This window comes from Pundamilia nyererei, unplaced genomic scaffold (genome assembly GCF_000239375.1).
Source record: "Pundamilia nyererei isolate P.nyererei 1_Seehausen unplaced genomic scaffold, PunNye1.0 scaffold00429, whole genome shotgun sequence".
In the NCBI taxonomy this organism is placed as follows: Eukaryota; Metazoa; Chordata; class Actinopteri; order Cichliformes; family Cichlidae; genus Pundamilia; species Pundamilia nyererei.
Genome location: NW_005187830.1, coordinates 264,680 through 286,809, shown reverse-complemented (window position 1 = coordinate 286,809; position 22,130 = coordinate 264,680). Strand labels below are relative to the sequence as shown.

The following is a 22,130-nucleotide window of genomic DNA, read 5'->3' as shown; positions in this document are numbered from 1 at the left end:
CTGCCATGCGATTGCATTTGTCCCTAACCATCGGGAACCCTCATGTTAACTTTTATCGAGTGGAAAAAAGTTACCATTCGTCCTCCAACTTCACTGTGCTAAGGTTATTGTTGGGTTTATCTAAGTACAAACCCTGCTGGAACAATTTAGACAACCAATTGCAGCAGCAAAACAAGACACAAGACAGAGCTCTTTGTGTGTTCTCGCGCGAGGGAGGCCAACTGAGGTTAAGCGCTGTTCCTTTCACTTGAACCCTGTCAAACTCTCAGCCGGACTTCCCATAGCGCTCCTTTTATTGTGGTTACATGAGTATGCGTAGTTTCATCAATACGTGACATCTTAAACAGGCATTTGTGTGAACAGAGTATAGCCTGTCGTTGTGTGTGGGTTAAAATATGACCCTGTGAAACCTGCTCAGCCAGGCCTAACGATATTACACTATGCTGTCTGCAAAGGCATACACTCCATATATCACAAGACAAGATGCAACCTTCCCATGAACTTAAGATGTATATGAGGTATGCCAGAACACCAGAAAGGAGTGAACGTCCTCCCCTCACCCTGTACATGGCTTAACTTTAATAGTTCACCATATACAAGCACAGGCGAGCCCCTAAATGGCAAGAAGTAAACATCCACACTAAATAAGGACACAGAACCTTTACATAGGATGTGCCTGCAGTTAAACACTATAACTAATTACCTCCCCCACACCCTAGATGTGTAGGGGAGGAACAGAAGAATATCTAAACATGCAGTTTAAGGCAAGGTTTACAAATTTAAGTACAATAATGGCAGCTATTATCAAAATCAACCTAACAGTTATGCTAACATAGCTGTGTTGCTAGCAGTCAAGTAGCACATCATTATATAGCAGCTAGCCCAACTTCAGTAACCCTACAAACGTCACTGCTGTTTAGTTTTCTGTCTTACTTTATGTTGGAAGTGACAGCAGAGCTGTACGTCTGAATTTTTTCAGAAATCCCTCATTCAGAACATGCTATATAATGTTTAGGTGGAAACTAGCGAGCTAACTTCCTGCTAACTTCTAACTCCGTTAAATTTAAGTTTAACATCCAGGCATCCATGAAAACATAATTTATTAATTGTTACACCTGGTAAAGCAGCAATGCTGATTGTTTTATTAAAGATGAAAGAATTTAGACAGTTTTTAACTCTCAGTGATGCTGCAGTGTTCGGTTGACTTTGGGACCTGAAACAGACGGAGTTTAGGACCCAGATTCCTCCGCGAGGCTCCTGACTACGGTAGCCTTAACGCTCTGACAATCCATCAAGTGCTGCGGCTTCATAGCTTACCAAAGTCGTACTAAAACACTCAGATTTCTGAGCGCCGTGTACCACATAAAATTGGTTCGAGGTCAGTATGCACAACCAGAATTCATACATAAGGCGAACTGTCGATTTTTGAGAAAATTAAAGGATTTTAAGTGCACCTTATAGTGTGTAAAATACGTTATACAGGGGAAAAGAATATATCACGATATATATCGTTACCGCACATGCTTCAAATTATACCGCAATATGGATTTTAGGCCATATCGCCCAGCCCTACTTGCAGACATCCTCTGTTTCCCTCCTCAAGCCTCTTGTCCCTTGTCTGTCACCCTGCAGCCTCTGGAGCTACTATGGCACTCCCTGGATGAGTGGCTGGTGCTCATCTCTACAGAGCTGGAAAGGAATAGGAAGAACCCATCTTCCTCCTCCAGCAGCGATATAGCCTCTCTGCTTCTGAAACAGCGTGAGTCAGAACATGATGGGTCCACGCCAAAGCTTCCCTCCTTGCTGGATCATCAGATTGTCATCGAATCAGAGGCGTATGCTGACGGGGAGGACGTCATCTCCATGACAGCCAGTCGACTCAGTGCTGTTATCCAGGCTTTCTACATGTGTTGCTCCTGTCAGATGCCCCAAGGGTATGAGCTCTGCATCCCTCTGTCAGATCCAATGGTAGTAAACATCAGATGGCATCATTTCAATTCAATTCAATTCAATTTTATTTATATAGCGCCAAATCACAACATAAGTCGCCTCAAGGTGCTTCATAGATACAGAGAAAAACCCAACAATCATATGACCCCTATGAGCAAGCACTTTGGCAACAGTGGGAAGGAAAAACTCCCTTTTAACAGGAAGAAACCTCCGGCAGAACCAGGCTCAGGGAGGGGCGGCCATCTGCTGACATAGAGACTGTTAAATATCAGTTTTAATCAAATAGACCTGCAGCTATACAATCCAGAGTGTTCAGTTTTCTTCTTATCATTCATCATTAGTTATTACTGTGGTAGTTCTGTTACAATACTACTGCTACATCCAACTACTGCTAATGCTGCTAATGTGTAATGATCAAATGTTTTCAAATGGGAAAGAGAACTGAGCTTGAAACTGTCGGGAAGTGACTGGAAATCTCCAAACAGCTCTAAAAGATGAAGATACTTTAATCAGGAAACAATCTAATCAGTTTCGTTATTACTTCACATGTAAAAAGTAAACCCCTGGAGACCATACGGATACCAAATTCCAATCATATTAATGGTTGTATATAAATCTGCAATCATTCTGGGATAAAGTTCTCTTAATTTTCAAGGACATATTTGGTTGTGATATCCCTGCAAAACCCAGAATGATGGTTTTTACCCAACCTAAAGATATACATCTCTTCAGAATTTTACTATTGTAAGTAACAAAGCCGTAATGAGGATAAATGTGATCCTCCGAGGACAGATCACGGCTGTATAGATCAGAAGAAATACACTCCATGGAAAAACTGACTGATTCTTTAAGGACTGAAGCAGGCACCCATAGCAAACTATGAACCAAATATCTATCTGTAAGTCAAAACACAGGTCGAAACTTTAGATTGTGAGGAAACCCTTCAGCCATCAGGCTGTGGTTCCTCTGTGAAACCAGCTCCCAGATTGAATTCAGAAGACATAGCTCCCCCAAACCTTCCTTTTTAAAACGAAATGAAATATTTCACATTCATGTCAGGTCAGACTGACTGATCTGAGGCAGATTCCACTGGAAGCAGCCATGCTTCATCCCATTTGCTCCCACACTATTAGTGGACATTTATGGATTAGATCTATAAAGATGCTTAATTAACAAGGAAATGTGGACTGTTATTGACATGAAGTGAGCTGTTGCCCTTTTCAGTTTGCTCTGTCTTTTCTCTGGTTTCTGTTTCTCGTACCTTCTGACCTCTCTCTGTTTCCACACCCAGAATGACATCACCCCGCTTCATTGAGTTTGTCTGCAACAATGATGATGTGCTCAAGTGTTTCGTTATCAGGTGAGTCAACATGGCTCTTTAACATAAACATTAGAAAGTATGAATTGATCCAGAAACGTATTTTCTCTGAATTGATTTCCACTCTCATTTCCTTGTTCTCTCATTTTTCCCCTTATATTTCCGTCTGGACCTCCTCCTTAGAAATCCAAAGATTATCTTTAACCACTTCCACTTTCTCCTTGAATGTCCAGAGCTGATGTCACGCTTCATGCATATCATTAAAGGCCAGGTAAGACATAATCGAATAAATATATGACTACCTATTATGTACAAGAGAGAAAGAGAGCTGCCTGGAAAGATAAAGGCAGCCATCATTAGCCCCACTTCTGCCTACAGAGGCAGTGGTACAGCTCAGTGTCTGTAAACAGCTTAAATAATTTTGATGAGCTAATAAAACCGCCCTTTATTTCTGCTGAATAGTTTCTCTTCCTTCCTATAGTGTGTCCTATAGTGTCCCTAAGAATAAGTACAGTAGTACTAGTATTCAAAAGATTTGTCTTTGGAACATTCATCCGACTTCCCACGGTGCAAACCTGCAGACCTGCATCTCTTCTTCTATATCAGCTCTGATTTTCATTTTCTCCATGGCAAAGTTCTCGGTCAGGTGGTAACACTTCCTGACATTTTTTAGTTCATTATCACCAGTATTTTGTGATTCTCACCCCACTGACGACCCTACCACCCATTCTTGATCCCACATTTATTAATTAATCTATAAGTTATCCATCCACCTTCTTCTGCTTATCTGAGGCTGGGTATTAGGGGCAGCAGCAGAGGCATTCATGCCTCTACAACATACAAACAAGACAGCCCTACAACATCCAGAGCCTTCAGGGATTCAGGGCAATCCTCCCACAGGGGCTCTGCCACCAACAAGTTGTTTAACTGCCTCAGTGACCTCGCCCCCTGTGATAGACCAGTTATCCTTCTCATCCACAGACTCTGCTTCCTCTACAGGAATGTGTCAGTGGGATTAAGAAGATCCTCAAAGTATTCCTTCTACTGCCCGATAATATCCTCAGTTGAAGTCAGCAGCGCTCCACCCACACTACACACATTGCAGTCAGAGCACCACCTTTACCTCCTCAGTCGCTTAAAGGTTTGCCACAAACTCATTAAGGAAGTTCAAAAAACTTTTTCCATGGCCTCTCTGAACTCTTCCCACACCCGGGTTTTGCTTCAGCCACCATCTGGTTCGGGGTTACCACCATCACAGGCACCAACCACCTTGCAGCTGCAGCTCAGTGCAACAGCTTCAGCAATGGAGGTGCTGAGGATGGGCCGTTTGGACTCAGTGTCCCCAGTCTCCCTCAGAATGCTGTCGAAGCTCTGTGAACGAGCTCGTGGGCCTCTTCCATGTGTTCCCAGCACACCCTCACTATACGTTTAGGTGTCTCAGGTCTGTCCAGCGCCCTCCCCCGCTACTGACCCACCTCACCACAAGGTGGCGATCAGTTGACAGCTCAGCCCCTCTCTGCACCTGAGTGTCCCAAACATACAGCCGCAGATCTGTTGATACGATTACAATCTCGATTGCAACCTTGGGTGTCCTGGTGCCACATGCACTTATGGACACCCCTGTGTTCTAACATGGTGTTTGTTATAGACAAACTGTCGTTTGAGAACACCGCTCGGGTTCAGATCTAGCAGACCATTCCTCCCACTCACCCCCTCTTCAGTTCTCTGTTGCTAATATGAGCGTTTAAGTCTCCCAGTAAGATACGGATTCCCCAGGTGCAGCACCCTCAAGCACCCTAACGAGGGGGTTCAAGAAGACCGGGTACTCTGAACTGTTTGGTCTATAAGCACAGACAACAGTCAGGACCCGTTCCCCGACCCAAAGGCACAGGGAACAAACCCACTTGTCCACTGGGCAAAACCCTAACATACAGGCAGCAAGCCGAGGGGATACTAAAGATACCCACCCTTGCCCATCACCTCTCACCAAAGGCAACTCTGGGGATCAGTCCACCAGGGTCTCCACCCTTGGCTGCTGCACACATTGCAGCCTACCCCTACTGCACCCCCTGCGGGTGGTGGACCTACAGGTGGATGGGCCCATGCCCTTTTTCAGGCTATGCCCAGCGAAGCCCCATGGGCTAAGGCCTGGCCACCAGTTGCCCGTCCTCGGGCACCCTCCCCATGCCCTGCTCCTGGAAGGCTCCCTGGTAACCCTATCCTGGGCAGGACGAACTGTTCCCTACGTTTTTCTCTCATAGAGGTCTTTTGAATCACTCACTCCAGTGTACAAAGCAAAGTCCATAAAGACATGGATGAGCAGGTTTGTTTGTTTGTAAGAACTTGACTGGTCGCACAGAGTCCTAACCTCAACCCCATAGAACAGCTTTGTGATTAGTTACAGCAGAGGTTGTGAGCCAGGCCTACTCTCTGAGTCTCCTGACTTCATTAGCGTACCATCATTAGGCTTAGAAGACACTGTTAAAACTTGTTGACAACAGATCCTTTAAGGTGCTTGAAAAAGAAGAAGAAAATGATCTTTGTAGCCAGCCTGCTTGTTATTCTGATATAAATGAAACAATAAAAGTTGAATGACAGATAACTCGTGGTTAAAGTCAGTGCTAAGCAAACTGCTTTCTGCACAGAAGCCGTTTCAAAGTTGGATCAGTGTGATATTATTTAGGAAAACACTGACAATTTTGTTTTCTTTAGCCAAATAACTTTATTTTACCATGCTGCTTATTTTGAAGACCCATCCATGTGTTTGCCTGGAAAGAGTCGGTCTTCACATTTGACTTTTTGTACCTGACTTTTTTTGTATCAGACTGCTATTCGTACACAAACCTGCAGCCAATTTAGAACTACCACTCAACCTAAAGTGGACTTCTGTGATCTGTGGGAGGAAGCTGGAGAACCTTGAGAGAACACACTCAGACCAAGGGCAGGATGTACAAACGCCAACAGAAAGGTCCCGCCCAGCCGATGGATTTAAACCTTATTTATCTTGTAGTCCTGTGAGACTTTGAGTGACCCCATGTCATTTCATGATCAAGTGTTCCTTTCACTGCGAGAACACTTGTCTTAAGAAAAGTTTATTCAGCTTCATTAATTTTTAATGGCTGTTCTGAGTTGTATTAATTATCCTATCTTTAGTATTTATATTTGAGCTGCAGCATGAAAGCCCATGGATCATAGCTCACCTGGGAGTAGGTCCTTGTTTTAATTACAGGCTTCCTTATTCCTCTCTCAGTGCACTCTATCTTTCACTCCTCAGTGCTTGGAGAATAAAGGCATATATTATGGAAATGGACCCCAGCCTTGGCTCTGAATTACAGATGAGCGTTTCAGCACAAAACACTTCCTGAGGAATCAACTCGGATTGAAAAATTCCCCAACCTTAAAATTGAAAACACAGCCAAGTGATAATTAGTTTGAGAAAGTGCTGTGCAGTGTGAAATAAAGTCTTGTCTTCCCGTCAGCCCTTTAAGGATCGGTGTGAGTGGTTCTACGAGCATCTGTTGGCCGGCCAGCCGGATTCTGACATGGTTCATCGTCCAGTCAATGAGAATGATGTGCTGCTCATCCACAGAGGTACAGACACACTTAAGCTGCTCGTGTCCAGTCGCTGATGTCATTTGCAGGGTTATGCATACGGAATGAGATTGTGAATGTGGCCATGTGAGAGCTGTTGGCAAGTTGAAGGTGTTGTATGGTGTAAAACCTAAAGTAACATGATAAAAGGTAACAAAGTATCTAATAAACTCTGTCTACTAGTGTCCTAACACAGAAACAAACGTGGAAACATACAGCAGGTCTGCCCAAAGCAGTTGGGCCATTGAAGGTTCAAAGTCCCATTGGTCGAACAAACTGGTCCAAAATGTGCACCAGCTGAATGGGAAATGACAAGAAGACCCTAATAAATAACATTCAACCGTCATAAAACCGAAGATCTGTATGAAAACGTTTGTTCGACAAAATATAAATTGTATTTCCCCATATCACCATCAGATTCCATATTTAGGAGTAGCTGTGAGATGGTGTCAAAGTCCACCAATGAAAAACTCAAACAAGGCATTGCTGTTCGTTTCCATGGCGAGGAGGGTATGGTGAGTTGTCTGCAGTTCAGCTGTTAACAGTATAAACAGTAGTATTGTAGTTTGTATTAAAGACGCAGAGTACTGTGTGTGTGTGTGTCTGTGTGTGTGTGTGTGTGTGTGTGTGTGTGTGTGTGTGTGTGTGTGTTTCAGGGCCAAGGTGTAGTTCGGGAGTGGTTTGACATTCTATCCAATGAGATCATCAACCCAGACTACGCTCTGTTCACTCAGTCAGCTGATGGTACGTGGCATTTTTCCTTTAAATCACAAGAGTTCAGGTGTACAGAGTGATCCACAGAATGAGCTCATGCCATGTTTGTGTGACCACTGCTTGCTATTAAGATCATTCTGTACTGACGTGCTTGACAAGATGAGGCACAGTTTAGTCGCACTTAGGAACTAGCATGGCTCCCCAATACTTGCTCAATGGCGACTGCCTCTGTAGAATCATAATTTATAAATTTGTAAGAGGAAAATGCACGACTGCTTCCCAAGTTAATCTACAAAATGCATTAAGTCATGAAAGTCATGCTGTGCAAGAGCACTGTGTTAGAGAGAGAGAGGAGAGAATAAATGCCAGAGAGATGAGATTAGATAAGAAGAACTTTATTTATCCCGAGGGAAATTCTTTTGTCATACACATGCTCAATGCAGCAAGAGAGACAGAGGAGCAGAGGAATAAGATATACAATATATACAATAAGAATACTAGTATACAGTAATATACAGTAGGATAGTGCAAAATATAAGATCAAATAACTGTAACAAAGTAACAATATAACTGTATCCTGAAAAATAAATAGCTTAGCTATCAGTGCAGGTGATTCTAAAAGTGACATAGTGTTGTGCAAATGAATAAATACATGAAACAACTGTTGGTGATATTGCACAGTCTGAATGGGAACAGAATAGCTTTGTTATTAATCCTCAGGAGTTGTACAGTTTTATTGCCACCGGCACAAAGGATTTCCTGTGGCGGTCAGTTCTGCATTTCGGGGCAATGAGTCTTCTGCTGCGTGTGCTCCGATGGTCCGTCATGGAGGCGTGCATGTGGTGGGAGGGGTTGTCCATGATACAAAGAAGCTTCTCCAGTCTGACACCCAGGACAGAACCAGCCCGTTTAACCAGCTTGTTCAGCCTGTTGGCATCGGCTGTCTTCACCGCCCTGCCCCAGAACACAGCGCTCTCCACCACAGAGTGATAAACATGGTCAGCATTTTCCTACAAACATTGAAGGACCTGAGCCGCCTCAGCAGGAAAAGCAGACTCTGCCCTTTTTTAAAGACAGCATTGGTGTTCTTGGTCCAGTCCAGTTTACAGTGTTTACCGCAGGTACCGGTAGTCCTCCACGATCTCCACATCAGCCCCTCTGATAGTGACAGGGGTAGGAGGAGGAGCCTGCTTCCTAAAGACCATGATCAGTTCCTTTGTCTTTGTGATGTTAAGTTGTAGATGGTTAAGCTCACACCACTCAACAAAGCTGTCCACCACACTCCTGCACTCCTCCTCCTGTCCGTCTGATACAGCCCACAATGGCTGAGTCATCAGAGAGTTTCTGCAGATGACATGACTGTGACTTGTACCTGAAGTCAGACGTGTAGAGGGTGAAGAGGGAGGATGATAGGACCGTCCCCTGCGGCGCCCCCGTGTTGCTCGGGATGTTATCTGAGTGGCAGCCCTTCAGCCGAACATGCTGTGGTCGACTTGTTAAATAGTCCGTGATCCAACCTACCAGTGGGGCGTCCACCTGCATTTCCGTGAGCTTATTCCCCAGCAGTGATGGTCTGATTGTGTTAAAAGCACTGGAGAAGTCAAAGAACATGACCCTCCCAGTGCTCCCAACAATGTCCAGGTGAGAATAAGCCTGGTCCAGCAGGTAGATGATGGCATCCTCCGCACGATACGGGTTGATAAGCAAACTGCAGGGGGTCCAGCCAGGGCTCCACCAGCAGACGAAAGTGTCTCAGGATGAGTCTCTCTAAGACGCTGAAACAAACAAAGTGTACTTACACACACACACACACCTGTTTATCACAAATTGTGTCTATGATCCACAGGTACAACGTTTCAACCCAACAGCAACTCATCAGTGAACCCAGACCATCTGAACTACTTTCGATTCGCAGGTCAGATTCTGGGTCTCGCTCTGTACCACCGCCAGCTGGTCAACATCTACTTCACACGCTCATTCTACAAACACATACTCGGTAAGAAACTTTGGTTGCTAATACCTGATGTTACCTACCTTTAAGTAATAAAGTTTGAGTTTTGCACCAAACACCAGACTGATGAGAAAGTCCCTTCAATGTTTCTCCAGGATCTGTGGAAAAATTAGACTGTAAGTGATAATATCCAGAAACACTTTAATATGTTCCACGCCTTTAATTTAATGTATTGACAAAAATATTAGCTCATCTGCCTTAACATGCATATGAACCTGAGTGGCATCCCATTTGTAATCCATAGGATTTCACATACAGTCGGTTCACTCTTTGCAGTTATAACAGCTTCAACTCTTGGGAAGGCTTTCCATGAGGTCTATGGGAATTTTTGATCCAGAAGCATATTTGTAAGGTCACACACAGATATTATAGATGAGCAGGCCTGGCTCGCAGTCTCCAACGTATCCCAAAGGTGTTCTGTCAGGTCGAGGTCAGGACTCTGTGGATTGGCCTGTGTAGACCAGTCAAGTTATTCCACACCAAACTCGCTTATCCTTACATATATACCTGTGCATCCTTTGATAGGAAGAATGTGTTGAGGCGATCTGTCTTCCTGGGCAGAGATATGTTAGAAGAAGCTGAGATTGCCTTGCCGCCCTGGGTTTAGTCAACCGGAGCTCACCCATCTCTTGGATCTCCAGCTTGTGACCCAGCACCCCTGGGTCAGAAGCTTGCTCTTAAAATGGGTTGAACAGAAGTGCCTCATTTCTCTCATGCCAACTGGAACTGCTGGTAGAAGCTTCTTTGCTGGTGGAAGGCTCTTGCCACCACACAGGTTGTGTTTTCCCCTTTAAATATCTTAGGCCGCTGGCCATGGGACTACTAGCTTGGCAACTAGGTATTCAGACCTCATACAAGTTGTTGTCTACTGGGGGTGCAACTTCTGCCCCATTTGGTGATCTGCACTGCTCTGCAGGAAACGTGGAGTCCTCCTCCTCCATGTTCCCTAGGTTGATGAGGTTGGAGTTGGCATCACTCTCTGTGTCCTTACCACCCAGCTCAGCCATGTTTTGATCCAGGAGGACCTCAAATGTTAGGAGAGTGGGGGGGATCTTTCTCAATCATGTCTGCCCAGCTCGTGGTGGCTCGTAGATGATGCGTATCACCTGCAGCAGTAGCAGCTGGCAAGCAGGCACCCTGACAGTTAGTCCCTGCTACTCTCAACCTCCATTCCAAGACCTTCTGTGGCATCTCAGCACAGTGGGGGCAGCCTCGAGGGTCCGCCAGAGAAGCCTGGCCATGTTTAGTGCCATTACAAATGTACACAGGTGAGTGTCCCTGCTCTTAATCGGGGCACCACATAATGGACGGGTGGAATGACGCCTCTTTGGCCTTCAGCCTGACCAGTGTGGGAGGAGCCGTAGTCATGGTAACAGAAAGGGGTGAAACTAAGCCACACCAGGGTTGCTTGTTTGTAGCAAGCACTAGCAGCTGGGGTTAAGGCCGAGCTAGTTGCTGTGAGAATCAACATGACACGTTAGCTGAGTTCTACTAGCCAGCGCAGAAGAGACGTAAGATTTGCACATATGTGGTACGGATCGGGTAGTGACAAATCTAATGCTAGCCAAACCCTAGAATCGGCTAACCATCTAATGTGGTGTGACACTAGCATGGTTTGTGGCCTACTAACAAGCTGATGCTAGCTAGACACTAAAAAGGCTTGCCATAATGCGTTAGCCCAAGTTACACAAACGTTGGGTACGCTGCTAACTAAAACTAGGAAACTGCTGGAACAGCTTTCTTCGATGTGATTGCTGTTCTACAGAATGTAACTATGAGTTCATTTCTTTTGAGGACATATTAAGCACAGCTAACACGTCTGGTTGGCCATGCTAGAATGATGGGGCGGAGCCCTGACCACATCTCAACAGATCTGTCATGGACACACGATGTCACTGGAGCTGATCATGCCAAGGTCATTCCCATAGTGAAACATCGAGCAAAAGAACCAGTGCAAGGCCATGGGCAGACAAGGCACACTGATTCGTGTGGGGAGTGATGCCTGTAGGCTCCGATCCAACAAATAAGGTACTTTTTTAATGCTGGTTCTGATGCAAAGGTGTCAGGATACACAGTGAATCACTTTTTGTTGCACATGGGGCTGCATGGCTGCAGACCAGTCAGGGTTGTTCCTGCTGAGCTGTGTCTACCGCTAAAAATGTTAATAATGGCCACATGAGCATCATAACTGGAGCAATGGAAGAAAGTGGCTTAATCCGATGAATCATGTTTTCTTTTACGTCGCCCACCTGAGGGAACATCTGGTGTCAGAATGCACTATGGGAAAACAGCAAGCCAGCAGAGGCAGTGTGATGCCTCAGGCGATGTACCATCTACACAACCACTGGTGCAGACCATGCACTCCCTGATTGTTGGGCCCTCTTTCAGCAGGATGAGGAGCACAATGAGGATGAGGTGTTGACATGGCGTCCAAATTCCCCATATTTTATAGTGTAATATGACTTTTTTTTAAATGTCAGATTATATCACCTCCTTGGCTCCAGTGTTTTTGTTTCTAGTGCTACGTTGTGTGGTGACGTCTTGTCTTGTGCGTTTCACAGGTATCCCTGTGAATTACCAGGACGTGTCTTCTATCGATCCAGAGTATGCTAAGAATCTGCAGTGGATCTTGGACAATGACATCAGCGATCTGGGCCTGGAGCTCACCTTCTCAGTAGAGACTGATGTGTTCGGAGCGATGGAGGAAGTGCCACTAAAACCCGGAGGGACCAGCATCCTGGTCACCCAGGACAACAAGGTCAGTCATCACAAATACAGTCTGATGTGTCCCAGTGTCAGTGGAATGCAGGAGCTTATTTGGTTGGTGAAGGGATGAAGCATAACACTGTATGTCAGCTATTTGTGCCTCAGTGTTCCCTGTTGCTGTTGCTTAAAGCAGAGTGCTAAAAATGACATGTATGTATAAACTCTGTCTTTTCCATTTCTGTCAGTCGGCATCTCTTCAGGCTTGGTGTCTTTGTGTGCCTCTTCTGTTAGGCCGAGTATGTGCAGCTAGTGACAGAGCTGAGGATGACTCGAGCCATCCAGCCTCAGATAAATGCATTCCTGCAGGGATTCCACACCTTCATCCCCGCCTCGCTCATTCAGCTCTTTGACGAATATGAACTGGTTAGTCCTCCTCCTCAAGTTACTCTTCTTGTTAGTTTTATCCTTGTTCTTTCCTTACTGGCACCACATTCAGACCTCAACACCATGAGGTTTTAGGCTGCTTGGTTTAACAGCATTAAATACACCATCCAGCTGGGGCCTTCCTGTGTGGAGGTGCTGTGTTGCTTCCAGGTACACTTTTTTTTCTTTGGGTTTGGTAAAATGGCCATAGTCACACATACTCACACTGCAGTGTGTGAGTATCAGGGCTGCCACAAACCATTGTTTTGGTAGTCGACTAATCAGATCATCATCCATTGGAGGTACAAGTACAGCTTCTTGCACCAGCAGCATCTGCTCTTATATAACTATCATTAGCTTACAGCTTTAAGTGTTTAAGGTGCTAACTAAAAATAAAGACAAGATGATAGTTTATTAAATTTTAATGAAATTTGCAGATTGTGAAGTTTAATAAACTCCTTGCTATCTAAAATATAACAGGACACCGGAGTATATTCTCCAGCATCTCACACTTCTGATAATCAGCTGTCTGCTTGACGTTTAATCTCAGCCAAACCGATTTACTCAGGAACAAATAAAATACTAAAATAAGCCAAACAACAACATTTTAAGTTATCTAAGTGACTCATATATCATGTTTAACCTGAGTAGCGAAAGACGGCGGTGGGTTTGAAAACGATTTGCCGGGAGTCCGGTGTTCTCACGGCTCTAGTTAGCCTAGCCCCCGGCTAGCTAACGAGCTAGTGGGTAACAGACGTCTCCGAAAACGTCGGAGCGCTTTTGAAAATATGCGGTGTCTTGATAAACTGAGCAGATATTTGAGGTTTACACAGCTACATTCTCACCGAAAATATGTTAAACGTTTATTTTGTGACCCAGAAAGAATAATAAGAGTAAAGTTAAAACTAACTAGCTGCCGCCATTGTTGGAAACTGAGCTGGGCTGCGCTATGAATTCTGGGATAGGTTGGGCCACGAAGTATACAACTGATCCATCCTTCAAATCTGGGGAAATGAAGGCCTAATGAAGACTATTAAATCAGTCGTCGACGATTTTGATAGTCAACGTAATCGTGACTAGTGACTAATCGTGGCAGCCCTAGTGAGCATGTGTGAGTGTATTGCTCAACCAACCATTGAACTGTGGGAGGAGCTCTGTGCTCTCCTGTTGTGTTTGTCTCAGTTAGTATCTTTTCTTTTCTCTCTGTGTGCACGTCGCTGCGTGTACGTGCACACATACAGGAGCTCCTGCTATCAGGGATGCCCGAGATTGATGTGCAGGACTGGTGTAGGAACACTGAGTACACCAGTGGATACGACACTCAGGAGCCAGTCATCCAGGTGGGCGCCTCTGCTACCACACAAGAACCAAATCCTTGAACACAAGACCTGAGTCAACCAGAGACACCTTCACATTTTCGTTGAGTACATTGTAAAGAATTGCAAAAGAACTCAATAATGCAAAACTATAAAAAATAACTTTTGAAATTCCTGAAAAACACTGAGTCTGTGCCTGTGACTGCACTTTAAACCGAGTGTTTCCTAATTTTCACCAGAGAATCTCTTCACCTGCTCTGATTTCCTCTCACAGTAAAATTTTACTCTACAATACGTGAAGCTGACGTGGAGTTTACACGTCGCATTTATTTGTCACGCTCTGCTTAATTTTGAACACAGCACTGATTATAGGGAAACGTTTACTTCATGGCTCCGTAGGAAAAGACAGAGTGAAGTTCGTCATTGTCAGTAATATGAGGATGTCCTTTAGCTGCCAGCTAATTAGCTTTCCTCCCCCCTAGTGGTTCTGGGACGTGGTGACGGGCCTGACCCAGGAGGAGAGGGTTCTCTTGCTTCAGTTTGTCACGGGAAGGTTTGTCAGCTCGATTCCTTCTACAGTTTTTTTAAAATATAGAAACGTGTAAATGCCTTTTAAAGGGAATGGTGCTAATATAATCCTCGTCCAGTTCCAGGGTTCCTCATGGAGGATTTGCCTACCTGATGGGTGGGAGCGGTTTACAGAAATTCACTATTGCTGCAGTCCCGTACACCTCCAACCTGCTGCCTACCTCGAGTACCTGGTAATTAGAAACAGATCTCTTTTTTTCGTCCTGCTATCATTTGCTAATCCCCCCTTCATTTTCCAATAGAGAGAAATTACATATAAATATAATAAATACTGGGAAAAGTACATAAAATCATTTCTTTCTTAGAAAGTTTCAAACCAAGCATACAGGTCATTAATATAGCTGCAGTTGTTTTGGTAAAGAATGAGCTGTTCCCCTGCTGTGTTGGTCATGGCGCCTTTACCCCCTCCACAGTATCAACATGCTGAAACTTCCAGAATACCCAAGCAAGGAGGTCCTGAGGGACCGCCTGCTGGTGGCTTTGCACTGTGGGAGCTATGGCTATACCATGGCCTGAGCAGCGTCTGCAGGTTTGACCGTCTCCAGCCTCCACCTCCTCCACAGACGACCCTTTTGCAGTCAGCTGCTTCTTCTGCTGGATGAACAGGGAAAATCCTTAAACAGGTCCAGATCTCCCTTCACGCCTGTGCCAGGATTTCATTTTTTAGCTTTCATTGGAGACACAGCAGAGACTGACAGGAGTGCAGAGGGAGAACCTGCAGCATGTGGTCGCCTCCTCATCCCACTGAGCTAAACCAGCACCCAGCATTTCATTTTTAGGTGATTTATGCAAATCATGTATTTAAATGGACTGTTTTTCATGCAGATATTTATTTAGGATTAAAACACTATTTAGAAGATACGTTTTGTACTGAAAACACATACCAACACACATTTTGTGTCGAGATTATATATCAAAGTGCATCATAAACATTATCACAATATATGGAATCACGTTTTGTTTTTGTGCCGTCTCAGGCCTTCATCGTTCGTTTACTCTTTGGGCCGGCATTGTGTAACTGTTTGATACCTGGGCCAATAGCAGTGAACGGTTTTTGATACCTTTGGTTTTATAATTACATGACCAGAAATAGTCGTAATCGTTTGCCATTTATTTCTTAGATGACTCAACAAGGCAACACAGCAACCAACTGCACAAAGTATCAAAAGCCCAACCTGAGCAACGAAACAAAGTTTGAAACATGGAACAAGTCTGTAAACATGTAGACTCCATGTCCTCTTACAGGCGGCGCCTCCTTTGACAGATTTGTCCTACGTTGTCATGGCGCCGCTATAACTGTATTCAATAAGATTTTGTCATTTAAACCTTCTTTTAGGCTCCTCCCTGAAAGCTGAAACCAAAGTCAGCTGGATGGGTGATGAAACGTTTCCCCCGCTGAAAGCACTGATGATGATGATGATGATGATGATGAAGAGAGTCCACGTTTTGAAAGCAGGACTCTTTTTCAGTTTTTGTTATTGTTGATACAACAACAAAGAGATGGGCATCGTGCCATTAATGTATCAGCTTGCTGTATTTTTCCTCTTTGTAAAGGGAGCATATAAATAATGCAGAGATCGTTTAATCTGTCATATTTTTTCAAATGTTTTTATACAGACACTGGTGTTGCTGGTGTGTATTGATATGTTTGCTGATGTTTGTCTTTGAGATTTTATCTAATAACACTCGGACATGTTGCCATTAAGCAGCAGAGGCAAACGTTTGTACTTGGGTTTCTTTTAAAAAGGGGCGGGGTTACCAGCAGGTTGTTTGCCTGGACAGGTGTAAATGGCCACGACATGAGCTCTGCACTCCGGTCATCAGTTTAGACCAACAGGTAACTACTGTTTAAGCACTGCTTCCAGCCAAGAGTGATGCCTTATATGCCACATAGCTTCAGAAAAGGCTAACATTGTTATCTTTTTACAAAAAAAACAGCTGAACATGAGAGGTTCTTGGACAAAGTTTGTGTTCTCCATTCTTTAAGCACCGTTTAAGCACCGGCACCGTTTCAAAAGTACCGATTTGGCACCGGTATAGGATAAAACCTAAACGATACCCATCCCTAGTGTTCATGTTAGCGGCTCTGCGCCGTCACATTAGTGCCACCTACTGAAGCTCAAGAGGTAGGAAATATCAACCATTAGCATTTTTTTAAATAGGTGACTGATTTTATTTTTTAAAGCCAAGAACCAATAGAAGCTGGTTTTTAATCATAAATCAAGAATTTAGGCAGTACTGTAAAATATACATCATGCTGAGAATAAGTACAAATATTTCTGCAGGATTGAAGCGTCCTCCATCAGTGGAAGAAGTTTGAACAAGAAAGAAAACTCTTAGTTGGGCAGGTATACTTGTTTCTGTTCTTTCTACTGAAGCGTTGTCTAATATTCACACAATCACTTCTCTGCACTGTGTGTGATGTGAAGATTTCATGCATTTTTGAGTGAGGCTGTAACATGACGAGTGAAGTGCTGGGAATACTTTCCAAATAATATTCTAGGAAAATACTTTGGGCATGCAGTTTTGAAAGGAGAGGGGAAACAGCATATTAAAGTACATGCAGTTTTTGGTGCAGCTTTCACACTACCCAGATCCCAGTGCGAACATCTGCAGGATGTGCTACAACCAGACCCATCCACAAAGGCACCAACATCCCTGTTACCAGAACCCAGAGGTACCTTATCCAGGCGAGAGGCTGAAACATCGTGACAGCTGATAGCAGAAAAAATATTAGGATCATTGAAATAAAGCTACTGCTTAATGCAACAAGAGCTCGAGCTCTTTAACGAGAAGGCAAGTTTGCAGTTTATTGATGAAGACATACGATCACTAATGATTAGTCCTGTTGGTCTGTTGTGTCTTTATAAATTAAAATAACCTTTATGCATGTGGTTGTTTTATTCAGTTTTATTCACACAGGACCAAACAGTCGCCTCAAGAAACAATACTTTAAGTTAAGACCCAACAATCAAAGGTTTGTCTGGTCATCTGAGACGTTTACCTGTTGGATGAGTTCAACAGCAAGTTTCTACTGTGCTCAAATAAACTTCAGGGTTTTAAAACTAACTGCTGTAAAATTTAGAGCTTGAACAGTCACTGTTGTGAAGCACAAAGTAAACTGCTAAAATCATTGGTTTTTATTCTTTTATTTAACCAAATGGAATCAGGTTGTTTTTTAAGTCTTATTTTTGTCCTTAGGCTGAAGAAGCTGTTCAGGTGTTCATAAAGCCAGACTGCTATTCTTCTGCAACACGACACAAGCTCGCACAGGAAACGTCTGAATTCAGACGTCCAATGAAAAACAATTTCAGTTTGATTCATTTTTATTTATATTGAGCTGAATCCAGACAAAAACATGTTTAACCAACGAGCAGCTTCTGTCATCATTCATGTCTCTGCTGCCAACATTTTTTTAAAGTTACTCAAAGTCAATGGATCATTCACTGTGAACGTTTTTTTAATCAAAGGCAACGTCCTCACAAAACAATCCAATGAAAATCCGGCTTTTAAACGATGATAAACCTTTAACGCTGTCCAGGTTTGGTTTAGTAACGGTGCAGTGATGGGACGCATGAAGGCTGAACTCAGGTCCGCCGATGCAGAGAGATGATTAAATGCTCATTCGTGGCAACATGTACGACTTAAATAAACCCTGGAAAGAGGTGCTGTAGGAGGAGAACGACTCCCACCACCAGGACACCACAGAAGAACAACACCAGCCAAACAGGGAAGTATCCTGGAGAGAACACAGGAAATGATCAACAGGCTCTGAGATTATGAGACATGTTCAATAAATGATGATGCAAGACTTACTTCTTCTGGCAACACGGTGTAGTTGGCAGCGACTGTCCACAGCTACGCTCAGCAGGGCTGTTTCATTGTTCCCCTTGATGTTCTTGCCTTTCATGGAGTGAGGCAGGAAGGCCAGGTCTGTCACCACGATGCCGTGTGATTCATGCACATAATACAGCCTCTGCATACAAACACCACGTTATAAGTTAAAAACATGGCTGCTTGTTGGATTTATGCATCTGTAAGTGCAGCGTGTCACCTGTAGGGAGAACGCGATGTAGATTGCTACTGATCCTGTCACAGTTCCAAGGCCAAGAAATGTTCCAGAGTCACTACGAGGAAGAAAGCAAACAGCTTCAAGTCCGACTTGCCTTTCCAAACTCAATATGCTACGCAAACGTGCTTTCAGAGAAACACTAATCACTTTTGATAAAAGATGTGCACAGCTAATGGTTGCTGACTGAAGACCTTGACTCTAGCATTGTTGTGGGCGCCATCTTAGTTCAGAGGTTCAGTTTAGTGATGAAAATTAGTAAAGGGGACGTCTAAAAGACAGCTAAGGCTAAAGCAGTGCAGAGATGGAGCAGTGCCTCCACACTATCCAATGTAAACATCTATAGGACGTGTTGTCTGTGAAGGTTCTCGGTCATCCAGGTCATCGTAGTCTAAGGAGCTTGTAAGAAAAGTGTCTGGACTTCCTTAAGTTGCTTGAGAGGTGAAACGTCTTCAAGCAACTTAAAGAGGTCCAGACACTTTTCTTACCAAGCTCTTTAGACTATAGGGCGTGTTAGAACAAGAGCCACCATCACATAAACCACAGGACCAACATCCTTGCTGCCTAAACCCAGAGGGACCTTGTCCATCCCCCAACTAGAGGGTTACAGTTAGTAAATCTGTATAATATTAAGATCCCAAAAGGTTGATTCTGGATGTTTTCAGTGGGAGAAGCATCACTGTCAGAGGCCATAAGAAGATCATCTGTAACCTTCACTAAAGTTGTTTCTGTGCTGTGATGAGCTCTGAAACCTGACTGAAACTCTTCAAATAAACCTCTGCAGATGATCTGTTAGCTGTTTGACAACTACTCTTTCAAGGATGTTTGATATAAAGGAAGGTTGGAGATTGGCCTATAATTAGCTAAGACTGCTGGGTCTAGAGATGCTTTTTGAGTAATAGCTTAATTATTGCCATCCTAAATGTACATGCATACATAATTAATAAAGAGTGATAAAGATCGAAGAGTGAGCTAATGGCAGGATGTCGTTGAGCAGCCTTGTAGGAACGAGGTAAAATGAACACGGAGGGTGAAGATTAAAAGTGATTCTGCAGGTAAACTCAGAAAATCAGCCAGAGACAAAGAGTCTAAATAATAAATATCACTGAAAGTATCTGTATACAGTAAGAAGTCTATGGGATTGTTATGAGTCATGTTTTGTGTAATGGTTACAACTTTATTGATGAAGTCATTACTATTCAAGGTTAAAAAGGAGCAGTCAGCAGAGCCTCTTTGTCGCCATGGATACAGTGCTGGAAAAACCTGGAGCTATTCTCATTTTCACACGCTCTCCAGGCTAAATGAAAATGCTCTAAAGCTTACTGATTAGTTACTTGTGTATTTGTGAGTTAGAGCCAGGACGTCTGAGACTTGTTCAGAGGAGCGACAGTATTCAGAGCCGCACGCTGTGAGGACGTGACAACATTAAAGCAGATAATCAGCCTGTGTAGGAGCAGAGCTTAGGTCGCACTAAATCAGATTAAAAAGTCTGAAATCAGAAACGAGGGCCTCGTTAGACATCGTAGTCATACCACATCTCAACAAACACAACCGCCAGTCTGCATGTCAGCATTTATGAAGCCGTTACCTGACAGCCAGACTGGAGATGACCTCCGTGCCGCAGGGAGCCGTCAGCATGGCCAATAAGCTCCTGCCGTCCCACTTGGTGAGGTAGCACGGGGGAGGTTTTCTGTCTCGTTTATGGGGGATCTGCACGGTGTAAAGTCTCAGGGCATCTTTCTGGTCTTCAACCTTTCCAAACCTGAAACAGGCGAACAGACAACCATGCAGTCATTGTTACTGACAGACGTCTGTACAGTGCACCTGAGAAACTCATCACTTCACTTGTTCCACATTTTTTCATCTCTTAGTCTTATGGATGGATTCCATTTATTTTACACATGCAGACTAAACTCCACAAAATGGAAAAGTTTGCTTGAAGCTTTGCAAGTTGATTAAAAAATAAAAGACTAAGATGAACACTGGTACATAAGTACAGCCTGCTCAGTACTTTGCTGAAGCACCTCTGGCAGCTGTTAAATGCTACAAGCTTGACACGCACAGTGCAGCTCCGTCAGCTTAGATGGGGAGCAACAGTGCACAGCCATTTTCAGATCTCAATGCAATGTAACAAGTAGTGTAACAAATTACTTTCTCTAGTGAGTAAATAAGTAACATGCTGCATCACTTTTCTTGAGTAATGCATCTGACAGGTGATGAAAACAGGACGCAGGAGCTCCGTCACAAACACTCAGTACTTGTGGAAGTGTCCCATTTTATATTTTTCAAATTTAAACAAATTTCCAGTCAACTTTGTTTCACTGCATCATTGTGAGATATTGTGTTAATGCGTTTTGGAATAAGGCTGTAACAACACGTGGAACAAGTGAAGCATGAATGCTTTCTGGGTGCACCGTACTGTACGAAACACTAAGATGCTCTTTGATTGAAGAACAAGCTAGATTAGGTTTTACCTGCAAGCCAAATATCGATAGGTCTTCTCATCTATTTGAGACATGGTTTCATGCCATTTAAGACTCATAGACAACTGGTTGCCACTCCATACACTGCAGGCAAAGTCCCGACCAACAGTCACCAGATGCTATATGACAACAGACAGAAGGTTACTGATGAACCATCTACACTAACTGGCTACTAAGTTACACCGAGCCTGAACCCCTTTTTGCATCCACAGCTGCCTTAATTCTTCATGGCACAGATTCAACAAGGTGCTTGAAACATCTATATTGTCATCATAGCACACAGATGCTGTATATCTGTCAGCTGCACATCCATGAGGGAAAAACTCCAAAAGGTGATGAAGAGATGGGACTGACATTTGTAGAAATCTAGTGACTAAGGAGGTCATGAGGGTGCCTGTGACTGGAAAGTCGGTGGTTTGTGATCGCTGGCTTTTCCAGTCTGCTTATTAAAGTATCGCTGAGCAAGACACTGAACGCCAAGTTGCTCCCGATGCACTCAGACTGTTACTGTGTGTGTGTATTAGACAAAAAGCACTCAGATGTAGAAAAAGTTACTTTCGAATTTGATGATTTTTCAGTCCAATTTTGGAAACAGCAATTGTAGAAATGTAGTCCAGTCTGCTGCTGTACACGTCTACTCGAACGTTCAACCATTCTCCTCTGACAGTGAGCTGCCGGTCACGACATATTTTCTCTTTTTCAGATCACTCTAATTACAGATAGGTGAGCAGGAAAATTTCTTCTCTTTTCAAGTCCTGACATCAACAACCACGCCACGCCCAAAATCACATTTCTTTAGCAGGTCATCTTAACCAAAGACCTAAATTTGCTGAGCAGCTACCTGAACACTACAAAGGTTAATTATCTTATTAATAATTTTACTTCTTTGCTTTTATTTAAAGAGAAAAAAAAAAGCAATCTGGTAAAGCCAGAACATCTTACTATTCATCACTGATTGAAG

The 22,130-nt window shown here is 43.7% G+C and overlaps 2 protein-coding genes across 3 annotated transcripts in view; one reads left to right on the top strand and one right to left on the bottom strand.

The window, feature by feature from the left end:
* hace1 (HECT domain and ankyrin repeat containing E3 ubiquitin protein ligase 1) overlaps positions 1-16,202 on the top strand; it is a 27,077-nt gene extending 10,875 nt beyond the window's left edge. The window contains exons 11-24 of one of the 2 annotated variants that reach the window (XR_312331.1): positions 1,633-1,934; positions 3,242-3,310; positions 3,452-3,539; positions 6,748-6,859; positions 7,277-7,374; positions 7,516-7,603; positions 9,420-9,569; positions 12,146-12,342; positions 12,582-12,713; positions 13,955-14,053; positions 14,512-14,582; positions 14,677-14,790; positions 15,031-15,396; positions 15,954-16,202. Coding sequence is in view for 1 of the 2 variants with exons in the window: in XM_005753459.1 (XP_005753516.1) it covers positions 1,633-1,934; positions 3,242-3,310; positions 3,452-3,539; positions 6,748-6,859; positions 7,277-7,374; positions 7,516-7,603; positions 9,420-9,569; positions 12,146-12,342; positions 12,582-12,713; positions 13,955-14,053; positions 14,512-14,582; positions 14,677-14,790; positions 15,031-15,133 (1,623 nt within the window). In the remaining variant the exon portion in view is untranslated. Of the gene's footprint in view, positions 1-1,632; positions 1,935-3,241; positions 3,311-3,451; positions 3,540-6,747; positions 6,860-7,276; positions 7,375-7,515; positions 7,604-9,419; positions 9,570-12,145; positions 12,343-12,581; positions 12,714-13,954; positions 14,054-14,511; positions 14,583-14,676; positions 14,791-15,030 lie in introns of both variants that reach the window. The other variant, XM_005753459.1, reaches the window with a different exon arrangement.
* Positions 16,203-17,520: 1,318 nt separating this feature from the next.
* preb (prolactin regulatory element binding) overlaps positions 17,521-22,130 on the bottom strand; it is a 14,594-nt gene continuing 9,984 nt past the window's right edge. Inside the window, exons 7-11 of the mRNA XM_005753458.2 lie at positions 21,161-21,288; positions 20,275-20,448; positions 18,672-18,744; positions 18,434-18,593; positions 17,521-18,356 (exon numbers count right to left, since the gene is read on the bottom strand). Of these exons, the coding sequence (XP_005753515.1) occupies positions 18,262-18,356; positions 18,434-18,593; positions 18,672-18,744; positions 20,275-20,448; positions 21,161-21,288 (630 nt within the window). The 3' untranslated portion in view covers positions 17,521-18,261. The remainder of the gene's footprint in view (positions 18,357-18,433; positions 18,594-18,671; positions 18,745-20,274; positions 20,449-21,160; positions 21,289-22,130) is intronic.